Source organism: Crocodylus porosus, unplaced genomic scaffold (assembly GCF_001723895.1).
Source record: "Crocodylus porosus isolate Cpor-Errol unplaced genomic scaffold, CroPor_comp1, whole genome shotgun sequence".
Classification (NCBI taxonomy): Eukaryota; Metazoa; Chordata; order Crocodylia; family Crocodylidae; genus Crocodylus; species Crocodylus porosus.
Genome location: NW_017728925.1, coordinates 15,702,314 through 15,717,779, shown reverse-complemented (window position 1 = coordinate 15,717,779; position 15,466 = coordinate 15,702,314). Strand labels below are relative to the sequence as shown.

Below are 15,466 nucleotides of genomic sequence, written 5' to 3'. Positions count from 1 at the left end.
AAGGGCATTTAGGGAACGCCGGCAGCTTTGGACAAATGCGTGGCACTGTCACGTAGCTGCTGGCAGGACTCTTCTTTCGCGGGGAACAGAGAGCAGCGTCTAGGGCTTTCTCAGGGCAGGCCGCGGAAACGTCTAGGGGAGACGTGAGTCCCCCCAAAACCCCCCTGGCATGGCTAGAAATCTGATCCTCAGCCAAACTGTTTCTGGCTGGGGTATCTGTGCCTCGTTTCTGTGGGAAGCCAGGACTTTTCATAGCATCGGTCCTTTGCATAAGGAATAGGCGTGACACGTCCCAAAGGAGCGGCCCTGGACCCCCGCCTGTCCAGCCAGGAGCGCCCAGCTTGGCAGGTTGTCGGAGCAGGTCCTGATCCTGGCCAACGTGCTGCTGGATATCATCACCATCGGGGAGGACGGCGGACGCGGGGCACGGGGCCAGGCGGGAATCATTCTGGCGCATCCCTGCCCTGCTTAATTGCCGGAGCTGTGCGCGCCCCGGCTGTGACACAGATGCACGGTCTGTTCAGCGGTTCGTTGAGCGGCCGTCTGGTGCTCAGTAACTATGGCAATTTTCGAGCAAGGGGGCTGGGATTGTCAGGGCCCTTTGCCGGTCCCAGGCTTTTCCTCCCCGGCCTGGTCTGCAGCCCGAGGGGGGGCAGGTCCCCGCGCCGGGGACACTGGGCTCTTGGGGAGCGAGTTGGCAGGTGCAGGCGACGCACGTTTGGCAGCGCCGGGAAGAGAGACCTCTGAGGGGTTCGCATCCCGCGCTTGCCCGGAGCCGGCTCGGGACAGAGCTGTGCCACGTGGCTGCTGCAGACGCTAATCCTGGCCCCCGGCGCTGCAGCATCTCTCCATCCTTGGTGGCGTCCTCGGTTGTGCGAGGTGCTGTGCAGAATCAGAAGCGTTATCACCCTTCACCCGCCTGCCTCCTGTGCCGGATTAACGGGGGGACCGAACCCCTGATCATTGCTGTGATGGTGGTAGTGCCTCGCAGGCTTGTCCATGTGCTGCTTTGGTGCAGAAATGAGATCCCACTTCCGTCCCGGAGAGCTGCGGTGCCCGTAGGCAAGATGGCAAAGAGTGGGTCGGCTTGTCAGGTCCAAAGTCATCCCCGCATCCGCGGCAGGGCTGCGGTTAGCATGCTGACCCCTCCTTTCCAGCGCCCCACGTGCCAGGCCAGGCTCCGCACGGGGCCCAGGGGAACGCAGCGATGGGGACAGGTGGCCGAGCTGCCTGGCGGGCAGGAGAGACCCTACCCCTCACTCAGCTCCTGCTGTGGGGCTGGAAACCGCTTTCATTGGGATGCTGCAATGCTTTTCATTGCACCCTGTTGCCTTTGCTCTGCAGATCGGGGACTGGAACGGGGAGCTGACGGCTCGCATGAACATGGCCCAGCTGAAGGCTGCCCTCGGCATGGTGCTGGGCGACGAGGATGGGGACTGCTCCCGTCACTACACTGGCTACGAAGCGCAAGGTAAGGCTTGCCTCGCCTCCCGGCATGGCCTCGGCTAGCAGGAGTTCCCCGCTGTGCCGCGGGGGCCTGCGCAGCCTCTGGCTGAGGATCGGGCATGCTTGTCTGGGGGGCTCTGGTTAACGTTATCCCTTGGGACAATCTCCGTGGCTGGCTGGGGGGGTCTGGGCTCCCTTGCTCTGAGGCAGGTGCTGCAGCCAGCCCCCCCAAAATCAGACGCTGCTCAGCTGCTAACTCCGAGCCACAGCGGTGTCCTGCGAACGTGCTCCGGTTCAACGCGGCTTTACTGGCACGGGCGCGCCTCGCCGGCCTGCGTCCTTGTTTTCGCTCCGTTGGCAGCCTGGGCTCGGGGCACCGTGCACCCATCTGCGCGGGTGGCTCAGGGAGCCAGGAGGAAGCCGGCGGGACTGTTTGCTCAGTGTGTTGATTTTGAAGGTGCAGCCAGTAGCTGAAATGCAGCTGCCCGTCTAGAGCTGCCACTGCTGAGCTGGGAGCCACGTGGAGCCGGCTGCCATCCCAGTGCCAGGCAGAGCCTCGGCCCACGGGGCTGCCCCCTCATCCCAGCTGTGGCAGCAGCCGGTTGGGTAGCTGCTGCCCTGTTCCTAGCTCCTTCCCTCGGGCCGGCGAGTGGGTTGCAAGCGGAGACGGGGTCACTCTGGACACTGGCTTGGCTGCTTCGTCTCTGCTTGGCACTTGCTTCCCCCCGAGCTGATGTGACCTCCCCTCCCACCATGCTCATACACATTGCTTCCCCTCTGGAGGAAGCTGCCAGCAAAGACCTGCCTCAGTGCCCTTCGCCAGGCCCAGGAGGGGTCTTCTTTCACCTCCCAGCACCCACTGGCCGCCCCCCCCCAGGACACGAAGCACTGGAAGATCAGCCAGCGTGTGGAGGGTTGAGACGTTTTTTCTTTTGGCAAGAGTAAAGGGAGCTGGGGGGAGATGGTGATGAATTGTTGTTCCTGCAGACAAGACCTGGGGAAGGGCAGGCAGCTCCTGCACCCCTCGGCCCTGCCCCTAGCCCCACGTGGTCCCCGGTTCCCGGGGATGGAGGGAGTGGCATGAACCAGGGGGCACTGCTGGTGCAAGGCTTTTACGGGTTATAATGACCTCATTCATCCGTGGTGCCATCGATCGGGCTGCCAAGGCCAGGCTTGTTCTCCGCACAAGCACAACGTGTTCTCCAGAGTCGGGTGACAGAGCCTTGCTCCCAGGGAGGGCGAGCCAGGCCTGAGATGACCGGCGGACACTTTCCTAGCACAGCATGGCCTGGCATGCTCAGAGGGGCTTGCCCCAGGCTCCCCAGATGTGCCCGGGGGGGGGAGGTCAATGCCCACTCTCGTCCCGTGACGTGGAGGGGGCTGTGGCACGGGTCAGTGGTGCTGGAGCCCGGGTGAGATGTGCCAGGGAGGCTCTGAGGGGGTCTCCGGTTATCTGAGACCAAGCAAGCTTCACTGTGAGAATAAATCCATGCCTTCTCACCCGGTTGTGAGCCCTGTGCCCCGGCGTAGGAAGATAGTTGCAGCTATATACGGCATTGTATGGGGATATGCGGCACTGCCTGTTGCTTCCTTTCCAAGCTCCGTGGGGAGTTTTGCTCACGGGTCTGCTAAACAGCTGTGGTCAGGTTCCACCCCAGACCTAGCTGCATTTCAGGTGAAAGACTGGCAAACCCGGCCTGGGTTCAAGGCATGCCCTTGAGCCCCAGACCAGATGAGAGCTGGCAGTTTCTCCACCCGCCCTCTGCTTCTTGTCTTTGGATGCATGAGTTTTGCACAGCTCCGTTCCTCTGAGGGGGTTTGTCGGTGTTAGTAAACGTGGCTGTGTATAGGCAGCCGTAGAAACCTCTTTAAAACGAGGCCAGTTAATGTGTGTTAAAGCTGGGGAAGAATAACCTTTCCCTGCAAGGTAATGCCCGGAGCTGGTAGAGTAAACGATGATTGCGCTATGCACAACTGCGCTCTGTTTGGGCTTCCTGCGTGTGCGCGCGCGCCAGAGTAGCGGTACGGGCGTCAGAGGACAGGAAGGACTGCCTTGTACTGCGAGTGCAGGGATCGTAGCCAGGACCCTGGGTTCCCTCCTTGGCTCTTAGACCACCCCCCTGCTTCCACGTGCAGTTGGTGCACAGAGGAGGTTACTAATGACTTTGCTCTCGGGGGCTCGCTCAGGCTCATTTAGTGGTTCCAGGGCACTTTGGGACCCGCTGACGTGCCTATTAAATAATAAAAGCATTGCTATTTATTACGGATAGCAGCGGGGGAGCAGCTGGCTCTGCAAGGGGAAGCGGGTGAGAGAGAGCCCTGCCGTCGGGTGTCGGTAAATCAAACCCTCTGCCCTTTCCTCTTCTCCGCCCTGCTCCTGGTTACGGTGATTTCACAGCTGCCGATTCATCTGGATGCTGAAGCCGGCGGGGGCTGTGGGCGAGCAGCGCTAGAAACATCCCCACGCGATGCAGAGGGATGCGACTTCCAGGCCCCTCGCGTGCACCGTGCACGTCAGCCTCAGCGGATAGACGCTCGGTGCAAAACCCCAGCCCGTTCTGCTGGTTATTTTTTGCATCTACTTGTCGGGCCTGGCATAGCGTGGGGGGAAAGGCTTTGATGTGATCTGATCTGGGCTCTTTGTGATCTAACTGATACTCCGTGAGCACGGGGCTGCTGGAGGCCACAAGAGCGGGGCGACTCTGCTGAAGTCTTGTGAAAGCAACGACCTTGTCACGGAGGAGGAACGCGCTGAGCTTGGAGCAACAAACAGAAACGCGGCGATGGGGGATGGGGGCGCTCCCAAAGCAGAGCAAGGGAAGGGCTGTGTCAGCCGGTTGCGCGAAGCAGGCTTCAGCAGCGCGTCGCCCCCGGGAGAGGCTGCCCCTCGCCCCAGAGGGGGTGTAGGGCCGGCAGAGACCGGTGCATCGCTCGCTCTGCCCTCTCGCCGAACGGGAACGTATCCCCGTCGCGGCTCGAGAAGGAGCTGGGTGGGCTCGGTGCGCCCTCCAAGATCAGCAAGCGATGGGAAAGGGGAAGCGCGGCCAGAGAAACTCTTCTCATGAGACTCAGCGGAAGGGCCTTGGGCTTGTTCCAGCCCAGTGAGCAGCACCGCGCGCTTCCCCGCCGTCGGCCTCGCAGCCTTTGCCAAGGGTCGGAGTCCCCCTGTTTTGTGGATGGGGAAACTGAGACGGAGAGAAACCGAGCGACTTGCCTGAGGTCGCGCGGCGGGGCGGTGGCAGAGACAGGCGTGGGACATTGATCCTCCGGTGCTCAGTCTGCTGCATCTTGGCCTTTCATACTTTCATAGCAGGTCGGGTCGGAAGGGACCCGAGCAGATCATCGAGTCCGACCCCCTGCCCTGGGCAGGAGTGAGTGCTGGGGTCATATGTCCCCGGCTAGGTGATTATCCAGCCTCTGTTTGAAGACCCCCAAGTTGGAGCAAGCACCACTTTTGGCTCAGATCAAGCGTCTCGGCCTCTTGTGGGCTAAGATCAAGCCGGGGCATCCGAATCCCAAGACCTCCAGGCTTGGGCCTGCACATAGGATGCCTGCCAGCAGATCTGGGAGCACCTGAAGTCCCTGGGTGAGGGGCTGGGATGGAGGATGCTCGCTGGTTGTAGCGCCGTACGTGGTGTTTAGAGCGGTGGAGTTCTGCCTGCTCAGTCGACACGGTTTTTGGGATGATTGAGTTCTGCCCTGTTGATGTGATTTGGACCCGATTTGGCTGATTCGATCTGGAACACACATATATTAATTAAAAAAAAAAAAAATCTGCATCTGGCTTCATTCTTATCCCACTGCCTGCCTTTGCTCTTGTGTCCCCTTGTCCCTATGAGCGTGTTATTTGTTTGCCAGCGCTGTCCCCTCCCTTCCCTGTTTTCTGCCTTCACCTTACTCTGTTTGCTAGCTTGCTCTGTCCATCCCCAGCATCTGAGGAAGGGAGCTTGGGCTTATGCAAGCTGTGATTTAATTAGTCTGTAAGGTGCATCTCTTCCCTGCCTTCTGCCTGACGTCACGCGTAACAGGATGGAGGCTCCCGCGTGCCCCAGATCTGTGCAGGCTTCTCCTGGACAAGCCTCCCGCGCGCTGCAGTAGCTCGCATCCAGGCTCCTGCGGCCGAGCCTCCTTGTCGCTTCTCCCTCCTGCCCTACCACCTGGCTAGGATGGGATCCAGTGGAGAAGGATCTTGCTGCACTAGGATCCAGTGGAGAGGGATCTTGCTAGGATCCTGCTGCACTAGGATCCAGTGGACGAGGCGTGCTGGCCTGTTGCATGGGTGCCCTGTGACGTGGAGCTGTCGGAGCCCGTGCACGTCTGGGGAGGGAGCCAGGCTGCGTGCGACTCTCCTGCGTGCAGTTGAGATGACCGGGCTGGCTAACGACTCCCTTCTCTGGTGCCTTCAGACTCAGAGGTGCTCTTATCCCCCAGCTGCAGGGTCCCTTAGGACGCCCCAGAGCTCAGCCTTGTGCCCCTCTCTGGGAAGGATTTGTTGCTGGTGAGAACGAAAGGAACCTGCTGAGCAAATAAGGAGCTGCCGCGTGAGACCCACAATGGAAAGCATTGTCCTGCGCTGGGATGCGGGCCAGGCGCCCGAGCATGCGCAGCCAAATATGTCCTCGTTGCTCCCGGGAGCGAGCGGAGGTGGGGGTGGCGTGCGCTGGCTGAGAGCTCGCAGGGCAGGGAAAGGCTGGCACCAGCCTGCCCGCTGGAGGCGCCTCTTCTAGGCTGCGCTTCCCTGGGCTGCGAGGGTGCGTCTGAGGCGGTGTGTGGCACTTCCCGGGCATTAACCGGCACCTGCAGCACGCCGGGGGCCGTATGAGTTGGATCTCCCTTGCAGACCGAAGGGGAGTGACCGAGGGGCTCCAGTCTGAGTGCCAAACCAGAGCCTGTGAGCGCCTGGCTCCTGCGATAGTACCCCCACGGCTGGGCCAGGGCCATGCTTCCTGCGTGCATGCATTCATGCACACGAAACAGAGCAGCGCCCTGGAGCCCTTGCACGCTCAGGCCCTTCTTGGCTGTCTTCTCCCAGGGGAAGCTGGCCTGGCTCGGGGGAGCTGCCAGCTGGGCGGACGGCTGGGGGGAAGAGGCTCAGTTGCACTGAGAAAGCAGAGACACGGAGAGATGGCAGCCAGCTCGGAGGGGTCCTGGCACGTCTCCTTAGCAAATGCTGACTTGGAGCTGATGCTGCTTTTGCACCAGCTGTGTGCCGCGCTGAACGTGCCTGCCCAGCAGCTAAGTGCCCTCCCCTGGCAGCAGGGTGGTAGGGGCGTGCGCGCCCCCCCCCTTCAGGCCAGCAATACAAAAGCACATCTCAGGCTCGACGGGCAGGGAAGGACCCTTAACTGCCCCCCCCCCCCAGTGAATGGGTACGGAGCTGCTACTCACTTCCTATTCATCCATCCTCCTACCGGTGACCTCAGGCCCCCTTGCGCTAGGCGCTGCACGCTCACCGGAGAAAAACCAGTCCCTGCTCCAGACCGAAGTCCTAGATGCCCCGGTGCTCCCGTACGGTGGGGGTGGGTTGTCTAGGCAGCCCCTTCCCTGGCACAGCCCTCTGGGGTGCAGTCTCTCCTCTGCAGCCTGAGTCTACAAACGTGCCTGCGCCCTCGTTTTTCAGCCGCAGCATCCCCTTTCCCAGCCGGCAGCTGGGGCGAGCGCCGCGCACGCTGGGGCTCCGTCCTGCCCTGGCCTCTCTGAGAGGGGCATGGATGCCCAGATAAGTCTCAGGGATACTGACTGGGGCCTCGTATGTTCCCCGACTGCGGATACCGCCCATTATTTCCCAAGCACTTTGGAATTTGTCCTATTCACCCCTGCAGGAAGAAAGCCTGGGTCCACCTGGTCGGGCACGAGCTACGATAGCCGATGGCTTCAGCCTTGGGGGCTTCAGGGTTAACGAGCCACACGTGCAAAGCTAATGAAATGGTCTGTTTTGGGCTCAGCTGGGGTGGGCATGCCCCCCCCGGGGCCGTAGCCTGCTTTTGCTCAGTGAAACTCCTCCGACTTCAGCAGAGCAGCTCCTGACCCAGCAGGAGGGAGCCTACGGACCATCCCTCTTGACTCATGCATGACAAATTAGTGTTTAATGAACCTTCATTTATTCTGGGAAAGCGAGGGCAGGCGACCTTCCCCCTCCGCCAGCCGGGGAAGCAGGAACCTGCTCGTGACCCCCCCATCCTGGGCACTCGTAATCTACTGCACAGCCATCAAACTACCGGCGCGCTCCCAGCGTCTCTGGGGCTGACGTCCCTTATCGAGAGTCGTTCCAGTTTCAGCGCAAGTTCTTGGGGCGCTCGCTCGGGGTTGGCTGCGTGGCTGTCGCGCGTGTGCCCTGCGTTGTCGAACGCTTCACTGAAATCCACGCTCTGAGTCTGCCTGGACCCAGCTTTGGTGGCGTCTGTTTTTGCACGAGGATCCTTTCTGACAGAAGCATACAGCACAGTGAGTCGGGGCAGAAGGAGGCTTCAGGAAGAGGAGAGACGGCCCCGAGCTAGCAAAGCCGACGTGTTTGTTCGTCAGGACGCCGGAGGACGCGGCTCCGTTTGTCTTCCGCTGTCGGGGATCCATGCACCCGAGGGAGATGATGCCTCACGTGCCAGCCCCTGGCACAGATGTGTGCATGTGCAGATGTGTGCACGTGGCCTGAGACGTGGGACAGTGCTCTTTGGGTGCCCTGTGGCACCTGCATGCATGTGGCCTCACAGGCCTCTCATTTTGGGAAGAGCCCGTGACTTTATTTTATTTACGTATTTAATTTTGACAAAGCTCCGGCCGGCGTTGGAACCGGCAGAACCCGTCCCGGCTGGGCGTGGGAAGGACTTGTTCTCCTCTCCTCTGGCATCCGGGCTGCTGGCTGTAGATTGGCTCTGGCTCCGTGCTTTGCTGCGAGCGCACGGTTTCTTTGCACCGCCAGGGCGTGGGAAGTGGCCGTGGTTGTGATGTTCGTAGCCACGATGAACCATGCGGTTCAGTGTGGCATGCACGTGTCTGTGCCCGCCACAGACGGTTCTGCACTGGCAGAGGACGCATGCAAGGGTCAGACATGTGCATCTGGCTCCGGGCAGAGATCTGGGAGCCCTGATGACAGCTGCTGGGTTGCAGTGCAGAGTCCAGCACTGCTCTCCATGCCCAGGCCATGTTGACGTGGTCTCCCAGCCCTGTTTGGTCCCAGAGATCCTCTTGCAGCCCCACGGAGCACGTGTCTCTGTTCCTTATCACTCTGAAGCCTTTATAAATAATGCAGCTCTCTGCTCCTTAGCTGGAAGGGGCCCAGCTGGTAGCAGGCCTGGCAGAGCACGCGGGAAGCCAATGCCCAGAGGACAGAGCAAGGGCCCCGACTCCCTTCTCTTCAGCTGCTTTGGTCGCGGGCGTTTGAGCCGCGGAGACTTTGATGGCTCGGATGAGCTGCTATTTATCTTGGTCCCTGAGTCAGTCTGGAGCACGCAGCTGCCTTAATTATGCTTGTTTAGCTCTTGGAGATGCTGGCTGGGTTAATTACAGCATGTCACCGCTGAGCAGCCACTCTGCTTCCCTTTGATATGCTGCTTATTCCCCCGAGCTGATAATCACAGTGCATGATGCACTGCGCTCCCCGCGGTGGGCTCCCATCCCTCCCTCCTTGCCGTCCTAGGGCAAGGGTCCTCGAGCTGCACCAGACCTTGCTCTGAAGCAATGCGGCAGGTATGGTCCGGCCCGTGGCATTGCTCACCACCCCGAGACTCCTCCCTTGGCAGTGAAACCTGATTTCAGAGCGTGGTCACATCTTGGCCCTTGGCTTGGCCCAGAGGCAGGCCTCCTGGAAGCCGTGATTCTCAGAGCTGGCCTCCAACTTAGCTCCAGGCTCCCTGGGCTTTGACTCGGCTCCGTCTCTGCTCACGGCGGGTGGCAGGAATTGGCTATTAAAGATCTCACGGCCACAGGGCAGGGCAGGGCCTCGTCTGGTTCAACACTTAGCATCGCTTCCCCTTTACTGTGCACAGGCCGCCCTCCCCAGAGCTGGCTGCACTCCAGGAGAGTCGTGTGCAAATGCCCCGTGGGCTCTGGGGGGCCGCAGACAAGTGAAATACAGCTGTCTTGAGACAGCGATTCAGCTGTCAGAGCGGGTTTTGGAAGATCCAGGAGTCAGGTGATACGGCCAGGCAGCATCTCTGGCCACATGAAGCATGCAGGAGCCTCTTGGCGCAAGAAGGGAGTGGAGAGTTTTTTTTTTTTTTTTTTTTTTTTTTTTTTTTTTTAAAGAAATGTTTTTTATCATGGGAAAAAGGTTATTTTTGGGAGAGTTTTCTGTAACGTTCAGGCTCTCCGGTTGTTTTCTCAGCTGTATGCTGTTCTCTCTGTGCCTGGGAGCATCCTGCTTTGCGGCCAGGCCGAGCAAACGTGCACCGTGCCCTTCTCCCCACGCAGCCGCTCCATCCTGCTCCTCGCAGTTCTCAGCCAGTTGGTTGCTTTCGGTCCAAGGAAGAGCAGGCCCTGCCCAGGGAGCTTTGCCCTGGAAATCAGCCTGGGCTCCTGTCCGATCCTGGCACTTGCCAGAGGACAGATCCCACACTTCTCCTTCCTGCCTTTCTACCTCTGCTGGGTGTTGAGCTGCTCTTGCTCTCTACTGAGCCTGACCCACGGACCCAGCAGGTTGACGTGGTGTCTTTAGCCGCTCGGGCGAATCACATTGGTCCCAAGCATGTGTGATTTGGAAAAGATGAGAGCAGCCAGCTGTGCAGAGCCACCTTCTGATGTCCATGAGCACGTGGAGGTGCGTATCTGGTGTGGTCTATGGGAGTGTGTTACAAAAGGTATCCGGGGATGCCGTTGCCAGTGTGTTGCCCCGGTGCAGGGTCTGAGGTGTGTCGGCAGCGCTTGCAGACGTGCCCGAGGTAGCTGGCATGGGCACTTGATAGCCTGAAGCAGCTACAGCAGCAGGGAGCCTGGCTGAGTATTACCTAGGCCCTGGCTGAAACCTAAAGGGCCACAGCTACCCCGCCCTGCATGGGGTCTCCAAGCAGGCTTCAGTGCATGGACACAAGCTCCCACCACCCTGGACATATCTTGAGCAGAGGAAGTCTCTGCTCTAAGCAGTGTGTAAGCTAAATAAAGGCTGCCTCCTTCCCAGCCCCACCAGCCAGAAGGGAAACTGAGGCACTGGGGGGTCAGGTGACTTGCCCAAGGCCGCTTGCATTGCTCAGGACTGACCCCCCCAATGCTTGGAGGCAGGACCCAGCCCCTTTCCCGCGGGACCCTCCTCGCTGCCTGCACGGAGCTTGCACAGAGCCAGCCTAAGCCCGGGGTCAGGGCCCTTCTCCCTGCCCTCCCTCCTGTTTCCTCCATTGCCACCCCCGGCACCGCGGCTCCCCTGCCCAGCCACGGCAGACGTTGCCAGGCGCGAAGGCATCGGCAGGGCCAAGCTCCAGGTCCCGTAATCATCTTGGAGGCCAAACAGCAGCCGGATCAGCACGTCACGGGGCTTGTCAGCACCTATTCACTGCAAATCCCGGGTCTCGTTTGCCTCTCCTCGCGCCGAGAGCACCAGGACTGCCTTCCAGCCCCGGTGACGGGGAGAGCGGATGCCAGCGTTTATCAGCCAGGCGTTAGTAATAATAGAGGTCAAGTGGATTTCTGGTAACGGAGCCCATTATGTGTTTGAAGACTAATTAGAGCCCCGAGCGAGCTGCCGCTCCTGCTGGAGGCTTTCCTTTGCTGCCGTGCTCCTTTTTTACTCTCTCCCCATCTCAAAGGCAGCTGTAACAGCCGAGCTCTCGCTTGACACCGATTTCCCGGGGGGACGCCGGGCACAGGGCGTCACGAGGCCGCTGTGCACGCTCCGGTCACCGCGCTGCCTCTCAGCGGGCCTCTCTCTGCCCTTGCGGCACAGTCTCGTTCAGCAGGGCAGGCTATTTCTCCTTCGAAAACCCGGACTCTTGTTCTTGTTGGATGTTGCTGCAGTGTCTAGAGGCTCTTCAGGGGAGCTTTACACAACCACCCTGGAAAGGACCACCCGGGCAGTCTGTCCAGAGAGGGAGCACTGTTGCCTGCACTTGACAGAGGGGAAACTGAGGCACAGAGGGGCAGAATGACTTGCCCAAGGCTAACTAGGGAGTCTGTGGCAGAGCTTGGGCATTGAACCCAGGTCGCCGGGTCCCCTCGCCTTGTCTGCTGTCTGTCTGAGGGGAGCACTGTCTAAGGGGGTACGCTCCTGGGTTTAAGGGGGCTTAGCCCAGAGTGAGGGGTCAAAACCCTACAAGACGGGTCAGACTTTGCATGAGGAAGAACATCCCTGGTCTGAAGCATCCCGAGGGAGGGGCCTTCTGCCACAGTCGGGAGGATCTGTGGGACTTGGGTGGAGGGGATGGGGGCTGAGAGCGCGGTCCTGGCACCCCTACCCAGGGGTGGTTCCCGAGCTCTGGGATGCTGCTGCTGGCATCGGGCTGGCTCGGGGGTCTGGGGACAAGCTGCCGTCACGCCTGGGCACGTAGTGTAGACTGATCCTTAACGTGTGCAGGGAGCTGCAGGGAGTGGGGAGCAGAGGGGCTGGCAGCCGCTTGCAGGAGTTCGCTTTGAATCGGACCCCCTCGCAGGAGAGAAACGCTGAAAAAGCGAGCATTGAGGCAGCCTGGCTTTGCGTGGCCCTTTGGGCCAAGACCCTGCCCCAGCGCTGCCAGCTGCCCTTCCTGAGGAGCTGGAGAAGTGGGGGTAAAAGCCACGTGGAGGGCCGTTTTCGCTGGCGTCCGGCTGTTGCATCTCATCCCGCTCGCTCGGGTGCACCTCCCTCGCAGGGGTGCCACACGTTACAGCCACTGCTCATCACGTTTCCCCGCGGCTTTGGCTTCCTGTATTTTTAGCGGGGATGGAGCAGGCCGTTCTGCAAGGTGAGGGACCCTCGGAGCCCTCCGCGCGCGTGGCACCGCGAGAGCCCCCGAATTGGCTCCTTAAGTTGCTGCTACGGGTGCTCGGCTCGATCTTGTCAAAGCCTTGAGTCGCGGATGTGCCGATCAGATAAGGAGAAGGAGCCCGGCCTCTGCCTGCCCGGCTGCAGCCTGCCTTCGTCTCTGAGAGGAGCAGCCAGCGGGGTCTAGGTAGGGCATCTCGTCCTGGTGAATGGGGTGGGGTGGAGAAGTGCTGTGGGCGCGCTGGGGAGAGCCTTCAGCTGCCTGTAGAAATGGGGCAAGTGCTGCCTTGGCTCAGCCTCTGCACGAAAGGTGTCTTTTTAAGTCAAAAGGCGTTCAGGGTATTAATTGCTGGTGCTGCGGGGGGGGAGGCATGAAGTCCTTGTGTCGCTGCGCCTTTTATCTCTATTGCCAGGAGATCGTCTTGCGCCCACTTCTCGTGTCGAACCACTAGCAAGCTGCTCCCTCCCAGGTGCCCTGCATGCCCCCACCTCCTTGCACCCTTTATTCCTTTGATTTGTTTGGAGATGAATGAAACGCTGCCCTTGGCATGGGTTTGGGCGTAGGGGACAGGAGTGGGGGCCACGTGTGCTCTGCATATCTGCAGAAGCATTTGTTCGTCGGAGATGCGTGCCAGGAAGCACCGGGAGAAGCCCGGCACTGAGTGAGTTAGCTAATGGGCTCCCCTTGTTGGCCGTCCTGGCTGCCAGAGGAAAGAGCATCCGTGGCGGGGTGCCAGGAGAGTCGGCCAGTGCCACTTTCTAAGTGCCCCGTAAATGGCTCCCCTCTGCTAATGCACACTTAGCAGGCAGCAGGAGCGCACTGTGCTGGGCAGCAGCCCCATGCGGGGATGGGATGGGCTCTAGCCCCTTCCCCTACCTGCTGTTTGGGAGCCCGCAAAAGAAATCCATTCCTGTCTCCCTCCCATGCAAGGATCTGGGGGTCATAGCTGAGCCAGTAAGCCGCTCACCCAGCATGCTTCGTTGGGACATGTCAGACGCAGGGGCACAGAGCTCTTGGCTTTGGTTGGAGGCTAAATCCTTACGGGAGTCCAGGCTCGGTGCTGTTCTCAATCCCCGGGTGAACAGCTCCAAGCTGAAACCACGGTTGCAGGGTGGACTTCAGAGTTCAGACGGGAGGCTCCCGCTCCCTCTTGCTCATGAAATGAGAGGACCTGGCTCTGTGCTGATCCGCGTGGAGGGAGCCGTAAAGGGTCTGCATGTGAGCGCAGGGGTCGTGCCTGGATTAGACTCTGGATCTGTGGCTCCTGAGCACCGAGCAGGGTCCCTGTAGCAATGGCATGAATAAATTATAGCGATCATCACCTCCACCACTTAGTTCACATCCCAGCCCTGTGCCTCCCCCGCCATCTGAGCTGTAGGTCATGTGGACTTGATCCATATTGAAAAAAACACCCTCCTCAGTGCATAATATTAAAATACAGAAAATCCTGAGCCATCCACAGTAACATCCAGTTTCCTCATTATGTGTTTCCTTATATTGTGCGTGTGCTTCCACAATCACATGCAAGTTCTGTTAGACTCTGTTTTCCATGGAGGATGTGTTTTGAATCAGTACAGTCCTTTCGTGCCTGGAAGATGAGCAGGAAATAAAACCCTTGCGCTCCTGTTTGAGTCACGAATTCCAAGCCAAGGGGGGCTCCTGGGTGACTTTAACTCGCTCCCGATTTATGCATGTGAGCAGCTGTACTCCTGGGAGGAAAGCCAGTGGTGGCAGGGGAGTATTCATGCCGGAAGTTATTCACATGTGTTATTTGCTGTCTCCAGGCCTCTATTTTACTGGATTAACAAATAAAGGCCAAAAAAGCCCTTTAAGAAAAGAAACGCTTTGCAAAGGCCTTGCTCTTGCTCGTGTCTTGCTGAAAACCGTACAAGTGTGCGGGGTGGTGTCAGAAGTTCCTTTGGACATCAGTGACTGGCAGATTAAACCCCTAGATGCAGTGATTTGGTAGAGACCAAAGTTTGCAAATTAGAAGGTCTTTGAAAAACCTTCATCTGGAAACATCTGTGTGCAGCCAGATGCACCGGCCCTTTCCAAATAGCCCAAACCCCCACCCACCCACCCACCCTGGTGTGCACAGGGCTCAGGCCCATGTCATTGTTTGGGGGGTGATAAGGGAAGGGCAGGTAGCAATGGCTGAGGCCTAGGCTTAAGCTGCCCAGGCTTCTTGGACTGGAGACCTGTTCTGCAGCTCCTGAGTCCACCTTCCCAAGGCGCTCTGCTGTTGTGTTTTCAGAAAGCCTTTTCATCTTCCCTCGGTCTTGCTTTCCCAGTCTGTAAAATGGGGTCAACACCCAGTTTTGTTAAAGCACTTTGAGAGCCTTGCCCAAAAGGTGCATGATTTGTAGGTAAGATTTGCAGAGGCTTCTTGGACTACCCCATCCATCCCTGGATTCTCCCATCGTATATAGACAAGATGCACCAAGAGGCTTTATGCGGCGCTTTGGCTGGACTGGAGAGGGTCTGAGGAAGCCTGTTTTCCTGCGTGCCAGCTGCATTCCCCAGCCACAGTTGCTGTGCATCAAGCACAGTCCTTTGCTGCATCAAGCACAGTCCTCAAGGGCTGGCTGTGCAGGGAGGCCGAGTGTTCCCAAGGCCTGGGTGCTTATGCACCAGGGCACGGCTCCTTGGCATGGGGGGAGAAGGCAGGATTTCCCATTCCTCTGAACTGTACTAATTGAAATGAGCCTGCAGGCTGGTTCAGCCCAGCTTGTTAAAACGATGATGGCAGAAGGAGCAAGAGGGCTGCTAATTCCTCCTAAGGTGGTGGGTACTGTGAATGCCTGAATATTGATGCAGGTGGATGTAAGGGTGTGTGCATGAGAGAGAGCAAGTATATCTATTTGGGTTTGACATGGCCATATGTGTGAGAGGTGTCTGTATTGAGGTACATGAGGCAGGCCAAGGCAGTGTTTTAGGGTACAGAGTAAAGCAGGGAGAATAAGGGGTGTTTGGGACCTAGGTAGTATACAAGGGTGTATTTGTGGGGAGCCGGGGGGTGGTTGGTGTTTGCGCCTCTGTCTGTGCTGCAGGTATGTGTACGCATGCCCTTCTGCTTATTCCAGTTAATATTGTAAAGCCCAGCTCAGGAAGCAGCTGGCTCACATGGCTTCAAAAGA

The 15,466-nt window shown here is 59.1% G+C and overlaps 1 protein-coding gene across 2 annotated transcripts in view; it reads left to right on the top strand.

Annotated features, from left to right (window-relative positions):
- The window catches only part of GPSM1 (G-protein signaling modulator 1), an 86,211-nt gene that overhangs the window by 35,049 nt on the left and 35,696 nt on the right, over positions 1–15,466 (top strand). For both annotated transcript variants that reach the window (XM_019540936.1, XM_019540935.1), the window contains exon 9: positions 1,345–1,471. In XM_019540936.1, the coding sequence (XP_019396481.1) occupies positions 1,345–1,471 (127 nt within the window). The remainder of the gene's footprint in view (positions 1–1,344; positions 1,472–15,466) is intronic.